A 26,201-nucleotide genomic window follows, 5' to 3' on the forward strand; every position below is an offset into this window, starting at 1 on the left:
CTGTGTGTTGCACATTCAATAGAAAGAGAGCATAGAGTGAATTTAATTCCTTAGTTTATCTCATACTGTTGCGTGCATGAAAAAGTATGTTGTGTATCTAAAAAGTATGTATAAATAAGTTATAAAGGACTGCGAACAACCTTGCCATCATTTGCTTAGAAAAGTTACGGTGAAAAGTTGGACTACAACTATAATAAAATATTAATAATTATTAGCATTTTTAAGCAATATGTTATTGTTGTACTTTTATAGATTTAATTATAAAATACATTATTTATCATTAATAATGAACGTACAGTGGACTACAAAACAAATTTTTCCACATTCTTCTTATATTAGTAGTCTGATAAAATCTTCTGATCTCAGTCTTCTTAGTTTCAACTAGAATAAACTGCTAAAAGGCTTGGTCTTGATTAGTTCTCGGTGGGCCCAGGTCTCGTCGTGACTTTGACTTGCCTCTAGAGCTCTTGACTACAAGTACTACACGTGAAGAAGATTTAAAACCATAAAGGCCTATCTGCAGTCACATTGTGTCATATTCCTAGGTTGAACACAGACAACACATTACTGCAGAAGCTCTGCACACCTGTGAGTCGTGGCCACGGTTGCTGCTCTGCACTGCCTGTTTCCACTGGATGATTAGCTGCAGCAGCATTTTGACAGCGTTGTCCAGCAGGGTGGGGTGCACATCTGTCACCTCTCGCACAATGAAGTACACGAATCCTGAGAGAACGTCCTCCCTCCAGTCAGGGAAATCCACCATCAGAGCCTGCAGAGTGGTGAAGGCCAGCCCACGCAGCTCCTCGTCCATGTGGATGGTCAACCTAGAGGATTCAGGCACGCAGCCTCAGATTTTTCCTTTGGTTTAGCTGAACACTTTAAAGGTTATGTGTGAAAATATATTGGGGATGTGTTTAAACCCTCTAACTCAAACTAATGTATGTGTGGCCGTAAGTGACAATCACACTAACATGTCATTACTGATTTAACGACTGGTCTCAAGACCATACCTTGCCTACATTATGGCTGTATTAATTGTGACAATGCAAAGATCAAATCAGCTCAGTATTTGTATTTGTATAAGTATTTGATGGGCCCTCTGTAATCTTCAGCTGCCGTTTCCGAAATAGGCTCAGAAATCATTTACAATCAATTACATCAATAATAAATCACTACCTCTCTTTGCATGCTACTGTCTGCAAAAAGCAATGTTTGTTGTTATATGGAAATGTGTTTATGCACAGCCCAGATTATAGAGTGAGGTCCAAGGAGAAAGGTCATTACTTGGCCAGAAGCTCAATGAGGTCCTGCCTGCTCATGCCATCAGGGATCAGTCTGGGGATGGCAGCTACACACGTCCGGAACAGATCAATCTTTGGCTTTCGCTCGCCACTACGACAGGGAACAAACAAACACACAAATGCAAATTACAAATTGTGCATAAAATTGTGATGCTAAATGAATAAGATAATACAGTCCAGTTAATATGAAAATGGTCACTGATACCATCAATATTCAGGAGCACAAATGAATATATATGAACAGAAATACTATGGCCACTGTTTCTGTTAATTCTTTGATATACACCGATCAGGCATAACATTATGACCACCTCCTTGTTTCTCGACTGGATCAGACACAGCAGTGCTGCTGGAGATTTTAAACACCTCAGTGCCATAGTTAGACTGAGAATAGTGCACAAACCAAAAACATCCAACCAACAGCGTCCTGTGACCACTGACGAAGGACTAGAGGGTGACCAACACAAACTGTGCAGTAGCAGATGAGCTATCGTCTCAGATTTTACATCTACAAGGTGGACTGACAAGGTAGGAGTGTCTAATAGAGTGGACAGTGAGTGGACACAGTGTTTAAAAACTCCAGCAACACTGCTGTGTCTGATCCACTCGTACCAGCAAAACACACACTAACACACTGTGTTACTGCAGTGCTGAGAATGATCCACCACCTAAAGAGTACCTGCTCTGTGAGGGTCCATAGGGGTCCTGAGCACTGAAGAACAGGGTAAAAGTGGGCTAACAAAGTATCAGACAAACAGATGGACTACAGTCTGTAACTGTAGAACTACAAAGTGCACCTATATAATAAGTGGAGCTAATAAAGTGGACAATGAGCGTAGAAACAAGGAGTCATAAATGTTATGCCTGATTGGTGTATGTTTGATCAGGCTGATTCCACACAGACAGCACTCACGTGATCATGTCTTCTGGCTCTTTATTGGACATCTGCACATTGGTCATGCTCATGGAGCGGCCCACCTCTTTGTCCAGGTGCCTGAGAATGTTATCCAGAGCCTTCCTCACCTGAGGATAGTACAGAGACATACCTACACACAAAACAAATACACAAATTAAAATAGGCATGATGAGAACTCAAATGTTTCCTATATTTTCATAAAACAAAGTTGAAGACATGTCATCAAGCAGTCTGACAACAGGAACTGAGCCATAAAACAAACATTCAATACAGCCCATGCCTAACTGAAGGGCAGGGACAAATACAGCAAGAACATAGTGGAAGGAAATCAGACAAAACAAATATTTGTGTTCAGTCGAGCAGTAGTATAAAGTGGTAGCTAAAAATGGGTCATTCTGAATGTATCACAATACAGTCCAGTAAAAATGCTGACAGAAAACAACAAAGCGTCTAGAAATGTCTGAGATCTACAAGGAAATCCTGTACAGAGTTACATGTGGTCTTAGCCTGAGTGGCATGTGTGTATAGACTGCAGCTCAAAGGTGTCAGATGGAACTAACTTTGAATAAGGATATAAACTTTAATTCAGAGCCTTGTTAATCTTGTGCTCTGCAGTGGTGGTTTACAGCATGAAGGGTGTTGCACTATGCATAATGTTGTTTCACAAAAAGAAAAGATGCTTTCTAACTTACATAAACTTAATTTCTCAGTTGCATCAAGCTCAACTGTTAAAAATCTTGGTGTCATGATAGACCTTGATCTATCCTTCGATGCACATATAACTAATATCACTAGAACAGCCTTCCTGCATCTCCGCAATATTGCTAAATTAAAAATTGCATTATCTCTACAGGATGCAGAAAAAATATTTCATTCTTTTATAACTTCAAGGCTAGATTACTGTAATGCCCTGCTGTCTGGATGTCCCAGCAAAAGCCTCAACAAGCTTCAGCTAGTCCAGAACGCTGCAGCCAGAGTCCTCACAAGAACCAGAAAATGTGACCATATTAGCCCAGCCCATCAAACCCTGCACTGGTTACCAGTTAAATTTCACATTGACTATAAAATTCTATTACTGACCTACAAAGCTCTAAACGGACTCGCCCCTCAGTACCTGAGTGAACTTCTCTCCTATTATGAACCATCACGGCTACTTAGATCACAAGGTGCTGGCTTACTACTGGTACCTAGAATTAATAAAGTTACATCAGGGGGGAGAGCTTTCTCATACAAAGCCCCCCAGCTCTGGAATAATCTTCCTGTTAATGTCTGGGAATCAGACACAGCCTCAGTTTTTAAGTCTAGGCTAAAAACTTACTTGTATAGTCAAGCCTTTGGTGATTAGTCTTCCCTGTCAGATCTAGACCTGCTGGAGTCTCTGCTGCTCTGTTATATTGTAATCTGTGATCAGTTACTTTTTACAGAACTGACTGTTTTTCTTCCTTTCTTTGCCGAGTTGCACAGCTGCCCATCCTATGCGTCTGACGCTGTTGGCCCTTCTGCCCTGATCGGGTGCCACTGCTCACCAGCCATTGGCTTGACCACCACTGTTGCTGCTGCATATTCATAAACTAATCAAATTAGCCACTGCTTTCTTTTTTTTACACCCACTTTGTTCTATAATACTTCATAGTAACAATGTTTGCTATCCGGTGTCGACCAGAGGAGGATGGGTTCCCCTTCTGAATCTTGGTTCCTCTCAAGGTTTCTTCCTCTTCTAGGGAGTTTTTCCTTGCCACTGTTGCCACTGGCTTGCTCATGGGGGCTTGGACCCTGATTTTTCTATTCTTTTCTTTTTGTAATACTGATTGTTCTGTAAAGCTGCTTTGTGACAACACCTGTTGTAAAAAGCGCTATATACAAACTTTGCTTGCTTGCTTTCCACTGTACATCTGCATGTTATTTTAGGAAGCAGCTATCTAACCACAAATCTACCTCCTGACGATAAACAAGATACAGATGCAGGTTTATAAATGGTTCTGAGTAGCTCAAGAAGGACTGATAAACAACTTAAAATTCTGCTTCACCTATGTGTGTAGTTCCGGTAGGTTTGACCACATTCAATTTGACGGTTACTTTTGAATACCACAACCTGATAGAAGCAAACCTTGTGTTAATTGCTATAGACAGCAATAGTAACGGAACATATCTTCGACAGCAACTGAAATGGCAGAGTAGTAAAAGATAAGATCACATACCGATGACTTTGGCCTCCTCATCAGTGAGGGTGGTATTGAGGAAGATCTTTTTGACCCGTAAGGTGTTGCCAGAGGGTAGGATGACCCCTGTGGTGGGCATGGGTGGTTCGCCATCCTTCTGTTGAAGGCTGTCCGCTATTACCAAGAATGCTCGCAAACCAATATTCATTCTCTGAAAGAGAGGAAAGAATAAGATGATTGGGAGTAAAAGAATCTCTTGTTATGCATGTCATTACTCAACCAATATGTCACTTTACCAATAGTATCTGCCAAAGCAAAGTCCCACAGTCTCACCGGTATCAGATAAATTTCCAACGATAATTAACATCTCATCTTGCATGTTAATGAGCCTCTGACATGAAAGGAAAAACTACTAACGAGGGTCTGTAGCAGGGATGATGCTGTGAAGCAGGGTGTAGTAGTTTGACTAAAAATTGTTTTAAAAAGTCTTTATATTATTCAAGGAAATGTGTCGATGTCAAATGTTCATAGCATTTATAACCAGTAACATTTCTAAATGCCTTTTCACTAAAAACAATGTGTAATAAATAAAGTTTAAAAAAAAAAAAAAAAAAATTTCCACTTCCTTTGGTCCTGGCAGCACTGAAGCTCCTTGCCTGCAAGAGCCTTCAAAGTGAGGTATTTTCTTTAGCAGTTTAACTTCACATGCAAGTTTTTTTTTAATGTTTTCCAACAAAATAACATTAAATCAGCAAGCTAACCCATAGGGTTTTCCACTATTACCATCTTATTTTCATTATTATACTGTTTGTTTCTTTATTATTTATATTCTTCTTATTTTAATTATGGTATCAGTTTAGTCATGTTAATTCAGTTTTAGTTTACTTTTTGTTCTGTTTATTCTTATTTTATTTTAAATAGATTAGATTTTATTAACTTTTACATTTTAGCTACATTTTAATTATTGTTTTATATTTTCTACTGTATTTATTATTTGTTTCTTCTTGTCATACCTGGTTTGAGTCATTTTTTTAAATTAAATTTACTTTTATTATTTGATATGTTCTTACACATCAATCCCTTGATTTGTATCAACTCGGCAACATTGAAAATGAGGGTCACCCTCAATGTTCTCAGAGTTTCAATAAAGGTTGACTGATCGATTGACTGATCAGTTTATTTACTGTTACATTGTCTAAATGCAAGACATTTGAAAGGTCTGGCGTGTGCCCATGATATCTGGGCCCAATGAGCCAGCCTCACGGCCAGTTTATGAGAAGTATGTTGTTGCAGAAAAAAAAAGTGAGAACTGATAACCATATGACAATTCAGGGTTGCCGGTCATACCAGTCAATAACACAATATTTAACTAAAACTGCTGGAGTACATAATTAAAGCATAACATGACATTACAATACTGTATAATAGCTGGTGTGTCTCCATACCTCTGGATTGATGGTGAAGGTCTTATGTGACTTGCCCACACACAGCAGGTCATAGATGATTTCTTTCATGGCAAAGTCCAGCCTTTCCTGCACAAGAGAGTGAATGCATGCAACACACCTTTAAAAATCACAGGCATAGCAGCTAAGACATACAAAAGCCCTGAAATGAATTGCTACATTAACATGAAGAGCATCACATGGCCTTAAAAACAAATTATAATGTAGCACAGTGCAGCTGGCTTTACCTGAGCAATGAACTGAATGATCTTAACAAAGATGTTGAGTGGTGTGTCCCTGGGCACCACACTGCGGGAACCCTTGGGGAAAAGTGCTGAAACAATACTGAGGAGACGACTAGGAGAGAAAACAAACAGAAGCTTAGAACACAACGTACTAACACTGACTCAGCAAATAATGTTGTTTTCTGATATTACTAAGTACTCTTTATTCTGTTTCCCAGGAAGTGTGGTTATGTATCCACATGGCATGCAGGTTTATGCATTGTATTACCATTGAACAGTTTTGTGTGTCCAATGCATAAAAAAAAGCTGAACAGAATGCAAAAGTCACAGCAGCGTTCACTGTATGCGAAAGGTTTGTTAGGTTCTTTTTGTGTTAGCATGTCTTTGTGCATTTGTATCCATCTGTATTGGGAATGTTGCAGTTACCTCTGTGTGGTGGTGTTGCTCTCACACTTGATTCTGATGACGTAGACCCACAACAGCCTGTAGAGTGACTCCAGTGCTACACGAGACATTTTAGGATCTTTGTTCTAAAAAGGAAACAAAAGCAGTCATTATTATAAATCATGACCAGCACATTCGCAAAAGGTGGATGAAGTTCCTTTAATGTAGAAACTATTTTAAATCAAATGGGTGGAATCAAATAAGATGCTTAGTTCATGCAAAAGAATTGCTGATTCAGAAGACTAACACTACACAAGAATTCACTGACTCACAAAAGAGCTAATAAGGAAAGTGATTCAGAGACATTGGCTAATGAGCCAATAAAGCTGATGATTTCAGCATTAGTTGCACTGAAGATATGATTCATTACTCATCTGTTCAGTGAACCCAAAAAAGGGATTCATAAAACCTGAATAATGAGCCTGTGATTAACACATCAGGCTTGTGCACAATATAGTTGCTGACTAAGCAGCTATATCTTGTTCTAGATTTCTCCATCACACACACACACACACACACACAAAACACTTCACCATAGAGCCTTCAGTAAAGGTCCTCTACTGCACCAAAGGCCTTTCAGCAGTGTAGTTGTAATGACACACACTAACCACTGGGGGCAACGTCGCTGCACAACTGAAGACAAGGTCCAACAAACCAGCAAAAGCGCAAGGCATTTTCAAGTCTCCAAAATCACCAAAAGATCTCATGACATGAATGCAGTGATTGTGTGTACAGTACTGTGCAAAAGTCAGAGGACATCATTTATGTAATTTTTAGTCATTTTAGTCAAGTTGCCATTAGGCAACTTAATTTTTGAGTGTCAAGCAAAAAATAAAAAAAAACACAAAATTAACAAAAGACATTCAGTATCTAGTGTGCCTTTATTATAGCTTCCACTCATTTCTGGAGATTTGCTTTCAGGTTTTCACAAAATGCTGAGAACACCAGCAGCTTCTTTGCTTGATTTGCATGTTTTCTTCTTCTTTTTCCTTTTCTTTTCTCAGTAGTGGTCTCGTTTTCTGTTCCATTTCTTTTAACATTTTTTTGTTTTAGAAAATCTTGTTTTTTCACTTAATTTTCCAAGTCAGTTATCTTGTATCTAATCTCATCTTGTGAAAAATGAGTTCTGAACAGCCATTTTGACTGGAAATTACTTTTGAACAGTATTATATGTGTGGGGTAAAAGTATGCAGCTTGGAAAGGCAGGGTCCACAACTGTTGTAAAGGCAAGCCGACAACATACACAACTCCATAATTCTAATTTCCCCCTTAGACACTAAAGACAAGCTAGGCTCACAAAAAGAGAATAAGCACCACCAATAAGGCAGAGTGGGCACTGTCCCTAAACTAATGACATAATCAACAATAATCTATTTCTACTGGCTTTTCTAATGGAGTCCATAAACAACCTCCTGTGGGAATACACTCAAATACCAAAATGTGTCCACTATCCTCAGAAGACTCAAATGTGTTAATGAGCGCTGACCCATGAAGAGAGACACAGCCAAATAACCACGTGTGGAAGATGAGGTCAATCAGACGACCTCTTAGAAGAATCAAGGCCAGCTCCCCTGACGGTTACTACAGTAACTCACCTGGAGGGTCTCAATCTGCTTACGGATGCTGTTGTTTGACGGCATCTGGAGCAGGTGAATGTGTGAAAGAGAAAGAAACCAAAAAAAATAAAAAAATAAAAAAACAGGACACAAAACAGGAAGTGTGATGGGAGGCAGGGAAAACATGCATGTTAAAAAAGCAAGAACTTAAAACAAATCAGCCCACACACACAAAAAACAACAAACACTGCATGTGCACTGCAAATCAACTGCTAAACACATGCAAAACTGTAAATGAGATTTATGAGAATAATTTGTAGAGAAATGTTGTGCATCTTCTGGGGCTGGTCACAATCAGAATACTCGAATATTAGTTGCTTCCTCTATTTAGCATTCGAAAGCTTACAAAAATTGGTAGTCTAACACACATTTCATCACAAAGACTTTTAGAGAGAACAGTTAAGGTTAATGTATAAATGATGTTAAAAATAAATTATAGCTCATTTAGTTGAATGCAGTTTAAATTAATGGCAATATCATTTCTCCTTAAAGCACAACAAACTGCATTGCTTTACATGTGGCCAATGAAGCTAAAAGAGAACAAGTGCTCAATGGAAAAACTGCATGACGAGGCATATCAAGTATGTAATAAATGTTAGTACACTGTTCCATCTGAGCACCACCATGGGTCCATTCCACATGATTTAGCTTCTTTTTTCTCATTTTCTATATAAACAGTTTTTCAATTTTAGAATCTTAAATTTATATATTTTTTAACACTTTGAGATGAATTTCACTCACACATTGTCAGAGCAGCACAGGCGCTGTTCTGAAACTACCACACCAAGATCACCACAGTTTAGTACATTATGTTAAATACACAATGCAGAGAGTGGGAGCATGTGACATCATCTCTATGGAATTCACTCTTGTTAAGTTAATGGGTTTTTTTTTTTTTTTTTTTTCATAAGTCATAAGGGCTCATGTTTTGATGGACATAAGATGCATGTCAAGCACTTTCGGAGTGGACTGAAACAGTGATTAAGTTGAGTATCCAAAAAAACGCTCTAACTTTCCATTACAGCTTTTAACAGTAGGTCTCACAACAGTCTAACAAGTACTTATCAGGAAATATCAATGAGTATTCAAAGGAAAATGTTGTCTGGACCAGCCCCAGTATATTCCATGCTAAGCTATGAAATGACAGACCATGCAAAACCCAAAGCAGTCCAAGAATGAGCCGAGTTCCCATGATTGTTAAAGTGATAATTCATTCTTTTTTAATCCAGTCTACCTGCTGCATCTGTAGCACATGTTTTATTATCATAGAGAATGATACTTTGAATGGGAAGATGCTACTTATCACAAAAGCCAATGGGCATCCATCAATGTCGCATCTACTGTAGGTTAATTTCAAGTCAAGTTCTTCTGTTCAGTTAAAAAATACAATACTGCGTCAGCATTTTTGTCTAAGGTACCTGATTGCATGCTACAGATGTACAACCCGTTGTGTAAAACATAAAAACAAAATACAATGATTTGCAAATCCAAGGTGTTTGAGCACTCCTCAACTTTCCCAGTCTTTTATTGCCCCTGTCCCAACTTCGTTGGAACGTGTTACAGGCATCAAATTCAAAATGAGTGAATATTTGCAAAAAAACAATAAAGTTTATTTGTTTGAACATTAAATAGCTTGGCTTTGTGTGTATTCAATTGAATATAGGTTGAAAAGGATTTGCAAATCATTGTATTCTGTTTTTATTTATGTTTTACACTCCATCCCAACTTCACTGGAATTGGGGTTGTAGTAGATAGAGATTCAATGCTGGAACATTCCTTTAAGTAGGGGAAGGATACGCTCTGATTAGCCAAAGAGATGGACCACACTAAATGAAGGTCTAATTAAAGAGAGGCAGAGATGACTAGAAGCAGGGTTAGTATTTTTACATGCGGGAGGGAGGTGCCAAAAACATGTCTGGAACAGAGTTCTGTAACTTCTGGTACAGAAGAAGAAGAGCGTGGATCAATGAGGAGAGGAATTACACCCTTATTGAGACTACAAATCCCTTAAGCCAACTGAGCTACATGAGTCTTTGCCCACCACTGATGCTACCTGTACTTTACCCCCTCAATTGATGAACTGATTTCATCCACAAACTAAGGAAGAATTTGGACCTGAATAAAACCAGTCTGAATCTGAAAGAAAGGTGAGGTGGCCTCACACTGGCAAAGCACAGAGGTTGAAAAGCTTTGAAAAATCATTCATTGCAGTAAATCACCACCAGGGAATCATCAAGAATCAAAAAGCAAAGAATCATACTGAATCTCAATCACAGCACTCATCAATTTTAACACCACAAAAATCAATAGGAACATGGAGCAATTCTCCAATACATCAAAAGGAGGAACAAGGCGGGGGGAATCAACTCTTTGCAGGAGATCCACAACATCTACTAAGCAGTCCAGTCATTTCAGCCTTCAGTCACAGAAAACACAAATGTGACATACGCACACAAACATACTCATACCATCAGACAGATTCATACATGGTGATGCATCACACACATACAGAAATACATATAGACACAAAAATGTATCAGTAAGCACATATCTTGTATCTTAGATTGCATCAAATGGGGGAAACTTTTACAGAAAAGCAGTGTATTGCACCATTTACTCTTGTTCATAATAATACTGTTTTATCATAATGCAGAGGCCATTAATTATAGTCTTGGGGTGGCCTTGAGCACAGTTTACTGATTTCCTGTTCAAAACACACCTGATTCAACTCAAAAGTTACTTATGTTCAGTAGTTGTGTTTCTGGAGGAAAATCTCCAAAATGCAATGGTCATCCAGGTCTGCAACTGATGACTCCTGATGTACTTTAAAAAGTTTTAAACACTAAGCACTGCACACAGTGGTGCACACATAAATGCAAAGAAAACTACTGGAAAGCTGGTTGAAGAGAGAATTTTGGTTGTTTAACTGTTAAAAAGTTCAACACAACAGGTAAAAGACTCTTTTCTCTTAAGCCTGGGCCCTACAAAGCTCCTAGAGTATCTTGATGACTATTTGTCTTTTGAATTAACTGTAGTTGCACCCTTTTTGAACAGCTATTAAAAGGTCAGATTTAAGGAAACAGACTAAGCAATTTGGTTCCATTTTTATCTGCTTCCAGGATGCTAGTCATATGACACATACCCACACACACACATACTATGGACAAAAGTATTGGGACATCCCTCCTGATTATTTAGTCAGTTCAGGTGTTTCAGGTACACCCATTGCTAATAGGTGGATCAAATTAAGCACACAGCCTTGTAGTCTCAATAAACAAACGCTGGCAGTAGAACGACTCGTACTGATGAGCTCAGTGACATAAAACACGGTGCTGTCACAGGATGCCACCTTCTCCACAAGTCAGTTTGTGACATTTCTGTCCTGCTAGATCTGCCCAGTCAACTGTAAGTGCTGTCATTGTGAAATGGAAGCATGTATGGGGCAACAACAGCTCAGCCACAAAGCGATAGATCATGCAAAACCATGCACAGTGCCCATCCTCTGTTGAATCACTCACTAAAGATTTCCGAATTACTTCTTGAGGCAACGTTAAGAAAAGAACAGAGTATTAGGAGCTTCATGAAATGCACTCTACCACTGGACTCTGGAGCAGTGGAAACATATTCTGCGGAGTGAATAATGGTCTCTATCTGGCAGCCTGACGGACAAGTCTGTGTTTAGCGAATGCCAGGAGAACGTTACCTGACTGAAGGCATTGTGCGAACTGTAAAGTTTGCTGGAGGGAGGGATAATGATATGTGGTTGTTTACAGGTGTTGGCCTAGAACCCTTAGCTCCACTGAAGGGGGATCTTAATGCTTCAAAAAACAAGACATTATGGCCATTGTAAGCTTCCAACTTTGTGGGAACAGTGTGGGGAAGGCCCTTTTCCCTTCCAGCATGACTGAGCCCCAGTGCTCAAAGCAAGGTCCATAGGCCTGACTGGGTGACTTGGTGCGAAAGAACTTGACTGGCCTGCACAGAGCCCTGACCTCAACCCCATCAAACACCTTCAGGAACTAGACCAGAGAGTGTAATCCAGGCCGATTTCCACAGACACACTCAAATCTTATAAAAAGCCTTCTCAGAAGAGCATAAGCTGTTATAAGCTGCAAAGGTGAAACCAACCTCAGAAAATTAAGGCCTATGGATTTAGAACAGGATGTCGTACATGTATATGTCCCAACAGTTTTGTCCATATAGGCACATATGCAAACACACTGTACTTACAGAAAACATTTTCACTGTGCTCTGCAGGCTACGTAGTTCTGCATTATAATAGGCTGGGGTGTGACTGTCACTGTGGGAAAACTGGCTGAGGTAGTCTTTCTACAGTGAACTGACTGACTGTGTTGTACCTTTAGGTGTGAAAGGCAGTTCTGAAGGAAGATGTGCCAGTTATTGAGGAAGAACTGCTTCTGGCTGACACACAGCAAACATGTGACCAGAGGATATAGTGCCTGAAGGGGGGGGAGAGAGAGAGAGAGAGAGAGAGAGAGAGAGAGAGAGAGAGAGAGAGAGAGAGAGAGATACACAGAGAGTAGGGATAGACAGATAGACAGATGGATAGATGGACAGATATAGAGATAGAGAATCAGGTTAGGTAGGGTTCTACTGTAATCATTCTCAAGTCTAAAAGTATTTCAACATCAGTAAGAAGACAAGAACGTAAGAAGTCTGAGTAATATGCACACAAACCCAGAGGGAGGGAGTGAATGAATGAGCGATACAGTGAGGACTTTACCAGCGAGTGCTTTTTTCTTGAGCTGAGGTCAAAGGTAGTCTGGTAGAGCATCTCCACAAAGTTCTTCAGGCAGGGCACATTCACTTCATTCTTTACCGCCTTCAACATGTACACACAAATTCAATACAAACTATCAGGATCAGAGCGCAATTCAAATTTTTAATGAATCAGAGTATTCTGTTAAAAGTGATATCACTAGGCAACGGCCCAGTCAAAACAAAAATTCTGTGGCTGACACAGATAGTGATTTCAGGGGGCAAACTGATATCACCTGATATCAAGTTATGTTTGTTTTATATTTTAATTTCACTCAAGTTGTTACAAGCAAACTATTGTTACAAGCAAACTACACTCCTTGGCACTGAAAAGACATGAAAGGAAATTTGCTGTAAAACTTTTATCTACCGATGCCGGCTACTTGAACAGCAGCCTAAAACCGCCAATTCTCTGAACCTGATAAGGCTTGCTTGTTTGTGTTGGGCATTTTGGCGAGGTTAAAAGAGAAGTCTTTTGATGTATGTTCAGTGCACAGCAGCATTAGTTGGCATGTAGCATAACTTGTATTTCAGCTGTTTAATGACCTAATTATTCACATGATCCGCTGACGTTTAAAGAAAAAACTGTACTGAAAAACGTATCAGCCTTGCGGCATTTTCGTTTACTAAAGCAAACGACAGTGACAATTTTCCAAAAACGCCAGTCAGGTCTGTTATACAGGAAAGTTTCTAAGAACCAGAGCTCCTAATATGAGTAGGACACAGACTACAAATTGATGACATGAAAGAGCTCTATGTTAACACTGGGGGCAGAATTACCTACAATACTTTATGCTTTTGGCTTCTGTTCATCACGTCTCATTTTCATTACTTCTGTTCATGAAAAAGTTTGTTGTAATAAAACTCTCAGGCTAACAGTGAAGTTCAGACACATGTTATATGTTTTCTAACTCCAGGTTACTACAGGTTCAGATTCATCAACTTGTATTATCACATAGGCTACGTTCACATTACCAGGTTGAAGTGGCACAATTCCGATTTTTTTTTTTTTGCTCTGACTCAGACGTGATGTTTTCAAGGCTGTGTGGACACACAGCTTGGATTTGATCTTTTTATATACACAACACCTCACCATTTTTGCCTTTTTCTCACTATTAATGAATGGCTGAGAGCTGATCAGAGTTCAATATCTTCACAAGTCTTTCAGCACTTCTTTGGGGTCAGTTGAAAATGATTTTAGGTAAAACAGTCATCTAGTGTATGAAGCATCACTGTGTTTCAGGGCACTAATTTATAATGTGTTTGACATTAGTTGTGAAATAATAAGTGCTAGGCAGCAGATTGAGCAAACCAGGCTAATCCAACTCAGGAGTGGGGATGTGGCAACACAGAGATAAGACTACATATCTGCATCTGGCATTAATAAGACAAATTTTGTGGTACAACTGTGGAATGTGACTCCCACAATATCAAACATTTTATTTCAAAAGCACAGAATCTGGTCATTTAGTTTTATGTGGAACATAGGACCAAGCACACCATTATAAGCAGTAAGCCTGTTTAACCAGGTTTTAGTAAACAGATATGGTCACAGTATGTCATGTATTAAAAGAGGCTCTAAGGTACTTACAGCAGCTACAGGGATGAGGATCTCCACAAATAGGCCAGCTAATGCATGCTTTATATCCTTGTCTTTCACTTCCAGGAAATACTGGGCACATTCCTGCACAAACAAATGAGAAGACAATTTATAATAAACAACAATCTAAAGAAAAATTCATAGGGGAGCATGTAATATATCATTCTATGAATAACACCCACAGTACAGGATAATCATGCACATACGCAAATAACGGTGGCAAAATAAAGTCCACTGTAAAAACTGACTCAATAAAAAAGCTCAGAGTTACAGGGCTTGTTAAATGCAGCACATATTGAGTGCACATTTTTACTGCCTGTATCAGCCTTAATGAAAAAGCATTACTCTGCACTGGGCTTTTGGCACAGAGTGGGCAGTCTTGCAAGCAGGTGTACACGCACACACAGTTACTCAAACAGTTTTTATAGGCACAGATTAAAGGACTGCAGACAAACAGCACTGCTGAGAACACAGTAACAAATTAACCCATATACAATAGACCAGCACCTATACACAAAAAATGTAGGAATAAAAAATAATTTAAAAACACAGGAGAAGAGCAGAGATCAGAGCTGAGCTGAGCTGAGCTGAGAAGAGCTGAGCTGAGCTGAGCTGAGAAGAGCTGAGCTGAGCTGAGAAGAGCTGAGCAGAGCAGAGAAGGGAAGGGAAGAGAAGAGAAGGGAAGAGAAGGGAAGGGAAGGAGATTCTAGGAAAGCGTGCTTCAAGACTGAACATCAAAACCTCCTGCATGCGAGTTTCTATATATTCTATGACCCAACCTGCATGAACTGGAAGGAAGCCTCAAAATCTTCCACTGGATACATTTTGACTCTGAAGAACTTCATGCCCATGATGAGGCTGATGATGCTCTGCACCACATGAGGACTCTGCTCTTTCTGCCGCAGCTCCTTCAGTTCTGTGATAAACTTTTTACGCACTGCCTGGAACCTGCGCCAAGACAAACACACAGCATGGTTGCATCTTTTTAATGTTTGCAGAAACTGATTAATTAACGGTTTCTTTAAGAGGTATGCCACTTGTATGTAGAGATGCCACAAGTTCTGATACCCAGTATCGGCATCTGGTTGATATGAACTGAAAGCTAGAACAGATATCGGATTAGACAAAGAAGGAATCTGATTCAATTCTGCAACAAATCTAGCCTGAATTATCACTGAAGTGCTTGTAATTCCACATAACATGAAGTAAAGCAAGTCACAACAGCAGCCAAATGTTCAAATCTTTAAATAGACAATAATTACAAAGTTACAAAATTAAAAAGTCTAAAATTTACACACATTTGCACAGTAATTGATATTTTCTTTGTGAATAATTATTTTTTATTATTTAGTTTTCAACGATTGCCATTTTCGCAATCCTGCGGTAAATAAGTCTTTCAAAGCCGATATGTTTTGCCATATGCATGTATTTTTCTTCAGAATGTCTCTTCATAATCTACTGAATTATGAGACAAGAGTCTAAATATGAACATTGCTGCATACAAGCTAATGCTGCTGTGCACTGAACCAGCAGGCTTTGCTAAATGAGGGAGTTAAGTTGCTCTGGTATGTGAAGTCTACTGTTTGAGTAGCTAGTGGTGTTACAAAACAGCTGAAATTCAATAGTAAACCTACTTTTACTTATTTCCTTCAAACAGAGATAAACTCCTCAGACCCAGTGGTCCGAATGTGGGCATAACGGCAACTAGAAAATGACGCACTACTTCACAGGATGCTCACAAGTAAGAGTAAAGCTTTGTAGTTTTTGAAGAACTGATATCATTGTTAGCTGATACTCAAGGTTTTAGCCATCATATTGATAGTGAAAATGGCACTGTGCCAGTACTGGTATGTCTAACCAAAGCAAAGTAAGTCTGAGACTGCACACAGACCTAAATCACACACACTCTTTAGTCCTGCACTCATTCTAATGCAGAACTCGACAAACACCAGGGGCTTCAAGTAATTTCATTATCATTATTACACAATGTACTGTCCTCATTCTAAGCTAAAGTACTTTCTACACAGGAAACGGCTAAAGGAAAGAGAGTGAATCCGTATGGTAAATCAGTTTCTATCAATGACTATTACAGCGCTAGATTAAATTAGATTAGGGTTTGAACTGGCCATGTTGTGCATCTGTGTGTGTTAGTGTGTTAGAATGCATTCAGGCTGCGTTATGTGAACTGTAAATGTGTCTGGAGTTGCTTTAAATCATTTTAGGCCCAGTGCTTAGCTAAGAATCTGACAGTGTGATGGATTCAGTGTGAAGAGCAGCGTAAAGACTGACTGCTGTGTTCGCTCTGCATGAGCATTAAATTGACCCATCTGAATGTTCTTCAGGAATAAACGGAGCAACTATCATCTGAGCTTAAATTCAGACCACAGTTTAAAATGAGATGCCAACACTGAAAAAACAATATCAGAAATTTCATCAACTTCATCAAACTTCATCAAAAAAAAGTGCAATTAAAAAACAAAACAAAAAAGAAAGTTCTGAACTGAGGGCTGGAGTTGAACAGTACTGAAGCTAAAATGGAGCTATGCAACGCAAAGTTGGGGAAAAACCTTAAAGGCAGACTGAAAAAAAGTTTTACTTGGGGAACTGGAAAGAAATCCTGACTCACTTGGACTGGGCGAGGACTCCGATGACCTCAGCGAATAGATCTGCAATGATGTGCACATTGCCAGTGTTGGGACCAGAGTACCTGTCGGAACAAAAAAAACAAGCTCAGCAATTAGCATTTGCCAACAAGCGCAGTAATTAAGATATATGTGTGGTCTTTGAAGTCAGTGAAGGTCGTCTACAATCACTGCTTTGCTTTAAGTGTAGTTTCAGCCTCAGATGCTCACAGAGACACAAAGACTTTGATATATGTGATACAGTGCTCAAAAGCAGTCATGGGACTCTTGCTACTTATATGACCAGGTTTACTTATTGAAACTGGCAATCCCAGAATTTAAATAAAAATTAGGTAAGGTATGTTTAAAAAAAAAATGATGTAATATTAATGGGAGAAATATTAGTGCCTCTTTCATTTATGTAGGTCAGTAGTTAGTATTTTATTTAGGTTAGTATTTTGTTGCCTATGCCTTCTTTTGGATGACATTTTTGGATTTTTTTCTTTTGACTGGCCAGAGTGTGGCAGGCTCTGACACTTTGTTTCTTTCCACCACTTCAGCACATTTTTCACTCTTAATTTTGGAACTTTCAGCGTATCTCAAACATCTCACAGTATCTCAAACATCTCACATTTCTAAGACATTTTATTCCAAATATTTTTTGACAGACTAATTCAACTCAATATTCAAGCTTCCTAACTCTATCTTCCTCTATCTTTCAGAATGTTAATTACATTTACAGTTAGGTGTGCTAGATGGTACAATGGAGATCTCTGTTTTGAACACATGTGCATTTGGATTTGAGTCTCAGCATTTGTTTCGAAGTAAATTGTGAGGTAAGGTGAATGTTTTCTAGCTTGGTATTGCTCAGTTGAACTCAGAATGACTCTGAATAAGTCATATTAGCCGTCATAAAAAGGTCTTACAATTATGTACCACTGAAAGCTTTAAAGAACAGTTTTCACAACTAAATTATCTTATAAATCAAATGATGATAGAATCATCCCAAAACTAAATCTGAGCACTGTATGCTAAGCAGGCTTTTGCAATTTTGTCAGTTAAATTCCCCAAGGCTATGGACATGTCTGTGTGGATGCACTTCCAGGCACTGAATATTTTATCACTCTGATGGGAAACGTTTTGAAGCACTTAGTCTTTTAAAGCAAGATTTAGTTGCTGAAATGAAAGAAAATTGAGCATCATGTCTATAAAATTTATTTTAGAGCTCTGTTCTTTGTTTCACATGGCTGTTTTTTTTAATTACCCTTTTGAAAACTGCCTGCTCCTACACTTCATGCACACATAATGATCTGTAGTTGGTCATCTTTCATGAAAAAACCCTCCTCTCAAAGTACTCAGGTCTTAGACAAAACTTCAGTGATGCAGTCACTTGATAAATTCATTTACAGAAAAAGTCACTTTGGTGTTGTGTACACATGCCACTACTCACCCCTCTTTGTGTTTAAAGTGCTTAAATGCCAGGTTAAGGACTTCATGGACTAATGCATCTGGCACAGGATGAAGAGGAATCTAAGGGGTGGGGGGAAAATCACCATCATGCACATACATTTAACTGTATTCTATGAAATCTGAAATTTACTTAAAGAGACGTGGCAACTCAAACAAAAACTTGTGCCTCATTTTCAAAAATACAGTAACATTTTCTTTCAAATATACACATATAGATCTCACCTGTTTCAAAACCTCTACTGAAACTAAACAAAAAATGAAGTCTATGGCTAAGTCCCTCCTCTCCAGTAGGTAGTCTTTATCCCGATGCTGTTCATCCCTGAAGTGAAAAAAGAAGGAGGAGAAGAAAAAAAAGGTAGCAAAATAAGTTATTATTTACCTTATTTTATTATAGGGATAACACTAAATTAACACATTTCCCTCATGCTTTTCTGGTTATATTTAAAGACAGAGAATGAGAAAGAGAGAGGGAGAGGGACAGGGAATATAAGACATAATTTAAGGATGTATTTATTCACCCCTTGGACTTGGTGCTGGATCTGGGTCTGTATTCGTAGGACTCGTCCTCTGTGCCGCTCTGTCTCCGGTACCAGTCAAACAGCGTCCGCAGCAGCGAGGGCAAACAGTGTTCCGCTATTGAGCTCATAGAGCTTATTAACTATAAACACACACACATACAGATATGCCTTTACCACTGGGGAGAATAAAAATATTCTTGCTTTTTAGGTTTAGCAATATTTCTTCAATATTGTTGTTGTCCCAAGAAAAACATCTCCAAAATGGTACGTTTACAGCAGAAGGCAAAAACCTTCTTTACTTACAGCAAAGCAGCTGTCATTTACATTGTATGAAAATTTCATGGTGATTGAACCAATAGAAATACTCAAATTGCTTAGAAATAAAAAAAAATCTTACATTAACGTACATTAATGTAAGAATTTTTTTTATTTCTAAGCAATTTGAGTATTTCTATTGGTTCAATCACCATGAAATTTTCATACAATGTAAATGACAGCTGCTTTGCTCAAATTATGCAGAAAACTAACAATCACACTATTGGAGACAGTTTTTAGATAGTGACAATATGCAGCAAACAGAAGCTCATAAGTTGGTGTTTCATTATACTTAAACATCAGAACAAAACAAACAGAGCAGAAAAATTCTTTAAACATACTGGCATCATGGCAGTTAAGAAGCTCTGTTACACAAAGTGACATCAGTGATATAACTCCAGCAATTTGGACTGGAATGTGAACCAATAATGACATTAAACTGAGCAACAAAACAAAAACATCTGAAATGAAGAAGGACAGAGAGGACAGAAAGAGGGAGGAAGGGGAGAATGTATTTTTGTTAGATATTTCAACTCATTATTCAAGTTTTCTAATGTTCATAACATTTAGAATCATGTGTGCTGGATGATAAGATGGAGAGCTCTGGTTTTTAATATTCATGCATGAGTGAGAACGAGCGAGCGAGCGAGCAAGAGAGAGAAAGTGGGGAAAGAGAGAAAGTGGGGAGAGAGAGAAGAGCGAGAGAGCAAGAGAGAGAGAGTCAAAGTCAGAGTCAAAGTGAGCAGTTAAGTGCATTATTGATTTGTCCTATTGGGAATGAAGATCTCTGCAGTAGCCCAGCAGCTAAAACAAACACACACCAAAAATAAGCAGCTTAAGCTTAAGTAGACAACAGACTAACAGTAGTACTAAAGTGCAGCAGATGCAGGAGTTGACTATAATGTAATAATGGACTATCTGAATGTGTTCTGCAGTGAGAGCCTCCTACAACAGCGACAGATCTTCAGTCACATTTACTGCCTAAACACAGAATACTTCAACTACAGGAAATAATCACTGCATGTGGAAAAGGGATGCACAGACGCAACTTCTTCCTCTCTCACAAGTGATTGAAATATTTTTTTCAACTTGGAGTACTGGCTGGTGCACAGTACCAATCTGATAGCCTTGCTCTGTTCAGGCGCTACTGTTTCATAGCACATTAACATAAATACTATGGCTGTCAAAGTTAGTGGGTTAGTAAGACGTTAACGTGAGAAATTCTTTACGCAACTAAACTTTTTGAATACCACTAAAAACCTTCAAACCATCCATTATCAGTTCACACTGAAGACCAGCCATTCATATGCTGTGTGTTGCTAAGATATAATGACTGACTGCAAAACTCTCCTTCAAATGCAGCTTTTAAAGGAATACCTTCAGCACACTGTGGACAATGCTCGCAGGGGACCATGGACAAACCCTATAGACCTATGCACAAAACTAATAAATGCAATAGTGAAGAGGACAGCTCCAGTTCCCGGTGACAGGTCCCAACAAGAATCCATAAATTGTATGAAGAACAATCCACAATCGTGGAGGAGCTGGAACCACTAACATATATGACTGGAACATATAACAGCAGCTACTGTTGCTCTCACTCAGTGTTCGTGAACAAGGAAACTGTTCACCCTACACGCTGTTCACACTCCACATGATAAAAATAATGTTGCTGAATTCTGTCCACTCATACAGTTGTAACAAAAGGCATAATAATCTTTCTTTAGAGTCAAATTTGAGCAAATAAGACTAATGTGATTAATCTTTATTAATTACACAAAACAGTGTGATTAATTATTATACTTTATTTCATTCACTTGACAGCCTTAAAAAAAAAGAACAGAGGTGGCCGATTTTTGTCTTGAAGGGCCAAATTACAAAGTTTGTGGTGGGCCAAGGGCTGAAAAAAAATGGTAGGCATGTACAAGTCAAGATTTTAGAAATGTATTTTACAATAAACTATATTTTATTCAGAAAATAAGAACAAATTCCATACATAGTACACTGGAAAGTGAAAGAGGGTAGGGTGACCTTCTGGTGAGCCAAATCGAATATCCTCACAGGCCAACTATGCTTCACAGGCTAACTTAAGCATACACAAAGCCATGCTGTAGTAGGTTGATATAAATGTTTAACAAGTATCTAATCTGTTTATTAACGTTACTGATACTGATCCACTAGATACTAATCCAATATGTTAGAATGGTGTATCGTGAGTGAGTGACAATGAGAACCACTTAGTGAAGTATTTCACCTTAAAGACAGACTTGGCTATAGGTTTATCTATAGTATCGGGATAATATTTACATAAATGTATAAGATATGGAGGCAGCTATGGACGAGAGAGAGAGAGAGAGAGAGAGAGAGAGAGAGAGAGAGAGAGAGAGAATGTGTGTGAGTATGAGTGTGTGGCAGAGTGATGAATGCTACTGAGGAGAGTTATGTAACTGCTCTCTCTGCCCTCCTCGCGCTGGGCCGACACACTCCAACACCCCACACTGATATACTGTTGAGGATGACGCAGCAATTACACACTCACACACACACACACAGGATACCTAAACTCATGGTACATGCCTGCAGACTTACCGTATGAAACATCAATCCTGTTTTCTCTATGCAAACAAATGCTTGGAAGCTCTTGTTTGCGCACTCTCTCTCTCCCTCATGTACACACACATACACACTTAATGCAAAGATAAACACAATAAACCAAACACAAACTACACAGAGCTTCTTCTATACACATACTGCACATGTGCCTAAGTGGTGAGAACCTGATCCATAGTGGTGCGGGATCTCTTTAGCTTTGTGTTGTGCTGAGCAAAGCTGTCTGCTGCAGCTCCTTTGTTAAGAGTTTTACTGCAATGACTTTTGACTACTGACTGATACTCTAACAGAGAGGCAGTGACAAAGAAAAACACACAGAGAGAGAGAGAGAGAGAGAGAGAGAGAGAGAGAGAGAGAGAGAGAGAGAGAGAGAGAGAGAGAGAGAGAGAGAGAGAGAGCGAGAGAGCGCAGAGGGAGAGAGAAGAGAGAGGGAGAGAGAGATGGAAACAGAAAAGGCAGAAAAGAGAGAGAGAAGGGATGACAGATAGACAGAGCAGGGGGGAGAGAGAGAGAGAGAATGAGAGAGAGGGGGACAGAGATTGAGGGGGAGAGCGAGAGCGAGAAAGAGATAGAAGGGGAGAGCAAGAGAGAGATAGAGGAGGAGAGAAAAATGGAAACAGAAAAAAGGCAGAGAAGAGATGAGAGAGACAGAGCAGGGGAGAAGAGAGAGAGCGAGAGAGAGAAATGGAAACAGACAAAAGGCTGAAAAGAGAGAAAGAAGGGATGACAGATAGATAGAGCAGGGGGAGAGAGAAGAGAGTGAGAGAAAATGGAAACAGAAAAGGCAGAGAAGAGATGAGAGCGAGAGACAGAACAGCGGGAGAGAGAAGAGAGAGTGAGAGAGAGAGAGAGAAATGGAAACAGACAAAAGAGAGGGGGTGAAGGGATGAAAGATAGACAGAGCTGGGGGAGAGAGAAAAGAGAGAAAAATGGAAACAGACAAAAGGCAGAGAATAGAGGAGAAGGGATAAGAGAGAGTGAGAGAGCGAGAGCACGCGAGGGAGCGAGAGGGAGCGAGAGAGCGGGTGTCACACTCCACGCATTCAAGTGCACCAAAACTCACCTGATCGAACTGTGCATCTTCCCCTCTCTGCAGAGATCTGGATAAAGGCTTCTCCTAAAGACGAAACAGAGAGATGACAGTCATGGGACTGGACTTCTAATACTGGACACTCGCACATTAAGCACTTCTCAGCTTTGTGATCTCAAAAAAAAAAAAAAAAAAAAACAGTCCACTTGTAATGAGCCCTCATGTATTACGAAGAAAATGTAGTTAAGAGACAGACAGACACAGACAGACAGACAGACAGACACAGACAGACACAGACAGACACAGACAGACACAGACAGACAGACACAGACAGACAGAATCTGCTGTCTTGGTTGATGGCTTTTGCTCTGCTAACTCTGGTCACCTGCTTTTATTTCTGAAACTACTAGACTGCTACAGCGCACAGTGGCACTCTCATGAGCTGCTACACATTCTGATGTAAAATACATACAGTAATATGCAAATTTGAGAAAACGATGTGCGTCACTATGTTATTTCCAAAGCTATTTCTGTATTTACAAATACCATCCAATGCCTGCTTCAACTAATCCTTCATAAAATGAAATCAGGTACTGCTGATGGACCTCAATAAGTCCATGTGATGGTTGGAGAGCAGTGAGAAGTTGGGAACCAAACTTGTGCTCTTTTTCTAACCAAAACAGAAATTACTCTCTGAAGATAAAAGGACTCATGTTTTGCTGTACCTGTATTGTATTTCTTCTAATGTTATATGAGGGTTTTGCTGGCAAAACACATACTAATTAGACAAGGGGTTTCCAGCAACTTTGATAACTATTTAAGACTTTCACACAGTACTGTATAGTAATTTAACACAATGCATAATACGATACTAAGCATGTGCATCACTAACTGTGCCATGTTAATGGCTGTTATACAAAGTAGACCACAAACCAACCTCAAAAGCCTTACTGCTTTATAAAACATACATACATATATGATATAACTACGTTACATGTACCAATGCAATAGTTTGATTTCATAAACAGCAATAAAGTTGTTAATAATATGCAGCGCATTAATACAGAATTTTTTTGGGGGGTGTGCTATTCAAGTATTTTACAGCATTTCTGAATATGGTTCACTCAATCATATTCTAGAACCAGAAATATCCCTTTTGTAAAAGAATTTTCTTTAATAACAAATATATTTCATCACCCTGACTCTCGCTGCACATCACATTTATCAGAGCTGTACTGACCAGTGGCTCGGCCATGACCACCTCGATCTTCTTTTCGGCGAGCACAGCGAACTCGGCGAAGAGGCTCTTGATGACAAACTCGCCAGGCTTGGCCTCGGGGTCGATGGTGATGCTGGACATGGCTGTGGCCTGGGCGCTGCGCTTCTCCCAGCTGAGCGGGGCTGACGGGGTTGCACGGCGTCTACTTAGACTGCTGCTGCTCACCGGAACAGAGGCTGCACAAAAAGAAAAAAAAGAAAAAGATGAGGTCAGTTCCTGTCTTTCATTAAAGAATGTAATTCTGCAAATGAGTGAAAAGCTGGCACTGCACCTATTACTGCTGTGTATTGGGGTCTGAACAATATGAAAATGCTAATGACACGTCTCAAAATTCCAATGGCCAATCATTTCAGGCTGACAGAATTTTGTACTTGAGATTATCCTCACGATCAAAAGTTAAAACAGATGATAGTTCAATGACAATTTATACTGTAAGCAAGTGTCAGAAAGTCCTACAAATATAATAATTATATAACTATATAATTAATAAATAATATAAAAATTAAAAACTGAAGCGCCAATGTAACCAAAACAGCCGACTGTGCTAAAAGCTGGAGTTTTAGCTTAAACTCACATGCGTAGAAGTTTGCACATTTGCAGTACGTATAGCTATATACACACACGACTACACGTGTACAAAACCAGCAAAGCTCATCTGTGTAGCGGTGCACCTAAACGTGCTTAGGCTGGAGAGGAAGACATCACCACAGACTCTCCAAGAATGTCACACCAGTTTTGACAGTGTCAACTATTTTCATCACACCAGGGCAAAGACTGACATATTTTTGCAGCTTTGTTGGTTGCTGTAAAATAAGTAAACAACTGTCATAACAATAGCATGAAATCTCTGAAATGATCTGTAATTAGTGAGTCTCATTATGTGAGTCTCTAGTAGTACTGCTGTGCCTGATCCACTCAGACCAGTGCAATACATATTAACACACCATCACCACCTTCAGTGTTACTGCAGTGCTGAGAATGATCCACCACCTGAATAGTACACACGCTCTGTGAGGGACCATGGGGGTCCTGACCACTGAAGAACAGGGTAAAAGGGGGCTAACAAAGTACCAGAGAAACAGATGGACTACAGTCTGTAACTGTAGAACTACAAAGTGCAGCTATATAGAAAGTGGAGCTGATAAAACGGACAATGAGTGTAGAAACAAGGAGGTGGTCATAAATGTTATGCCTGATCAATGTATATTTGCTCAGATGGGGGTGGGCTAAAAAGCAAAAATACAATATCATTATACTTGAAGACATCTTTACAATATATAACACACAGCATGATCTTTTGTGGTTTTCTGAGATTGTTAAGTTGGAACTATGCCTATCACAGTTATTTGAAATGATCACAATTATTTAAAATTATTAAATTATTTTTTATTATTATTAAATTATTAAAGCTGACTGCAATAATTTTTCCACAGGTTTTACTATGTATGTTGGATTGAGGCAAATAAATGTAAATAAAAGAAAGCAGTAAAGAAGTACAAGTAATATTTGTATGATTACTGCTATTTTACTGCGTTTTTAGCATGGATGCATGAGAAATTAGTGCTTTTTTGCTTATACTCTCTCTTAAGAAAAAGCATAATTTATTATTTAGCTACTAAATAAACATACCAAGATGGCTAATCCGCCAATTTGGCCACTTTAGGTTTGCACTTTAGTTGCATACAATGAACAATTAAATAATTAAACCCCAAAATGTCATTGTTAGCTTAAACTTCATTATTGGTTGTATTGGACCTGGTTGTAACGGATAAAAAGGAACCAGTAATGCCACATTTAAAAAATTACTATGAAAACTATAAAAATTACTATTTGTTTCAACTATAAATACAACTAAA

At 39.0% G+C, this 26,201-nt stretch overlaps 1 protein-coding gene across 1 annotated transcript in view; it reads right to left on the reverse strand.

Moving 5' to 3' along the window:
• Positions 1 to 26,201, reverse strand: part of fryl (furry homolog, like) — a 106,870-nt gene that overhangs the window by 45,318 nt on the left and 35,351 nt on the right. The window contains exons 2-18 of the mRNA XM_017687903.2: positions 24,307 to 24,521; positions 23,100 to 23,153; positions 19,112 to 19,251; positions 18,816 to 18,912; positions 18,574 to 18,653; positions 17,129 to 17,209; positions 15,282 to 15,450; positions 14,494 to 14,586; positions 12,868 to 12,966; positions 12,482 to 12,583; positions 6,490 to 6,593; positions 6,067 to 6,175; positions 5,822 to 5,908; positions 4,416 to 4,587; positions 2,215 to 2,347; positions 1,285 to 1,392; positions 587 to 824 (exon numbers count right to left, since the gene is read on the reverse strand). Of these exons, the coding sequence (XP_017543392.1) occupies positions 587 to 824; positions 1,285 to 1,392; positions 2,215 to 2,347; positions 4,416 to 4,587; positions 5,822 to 5,908; positions 6,067 to 6,175; positions 6,490 to 6,593; positions 12,482 to 12,583; positions 12,868 to 12,966; positions 14,494 to 14,586; positions 15,282 to 15,450; positions 17,129 to 17,209; positions 18,574 to 18,653; positions 18,816 to 18,912; positions 19,112 to 19,251; positions 23,100 to 23,153; positions 24,307 to 24,521 (2,081 nt within the window). The remainder of the gene's footprint in view (positions 1 to 586; positions 825 to 1,284; positions 1,393 to 2,214; positions 2,348 to 4,415; positions 4,588 to 5,821; positions 5,909 to 6,066; positions 6,176 to 6,489; positions 6,594 to 12,481; positions 12,584 to 12,867; positions 12,967 to 14,493; positions 14,587 to 15,281; positions 15,451 to 17,128; positions 17,210 to 18,573; positions 18,654 to 18,815; positions 18,913 to 19,111; positions 19,252 to 23,099; positions 23,154 to 24,306; positions 24,522 to 26,201) is intronic.

This window comes from Pygocentrus nattereri, chromosome 4 (assembly GCF_015220715.1).
Source record: "Pygocentrus nattereri isolate fPygNat1 chromosome 4, fPygNat1.pri, whole genome shotgun sequence".
Lineage (NCBI taxonomy): Eukaryota > Metazoa > Chordata > Actinopteri > Characiformes > Serrasalmidae > Pygocentrus > Pygocentrus nattereri.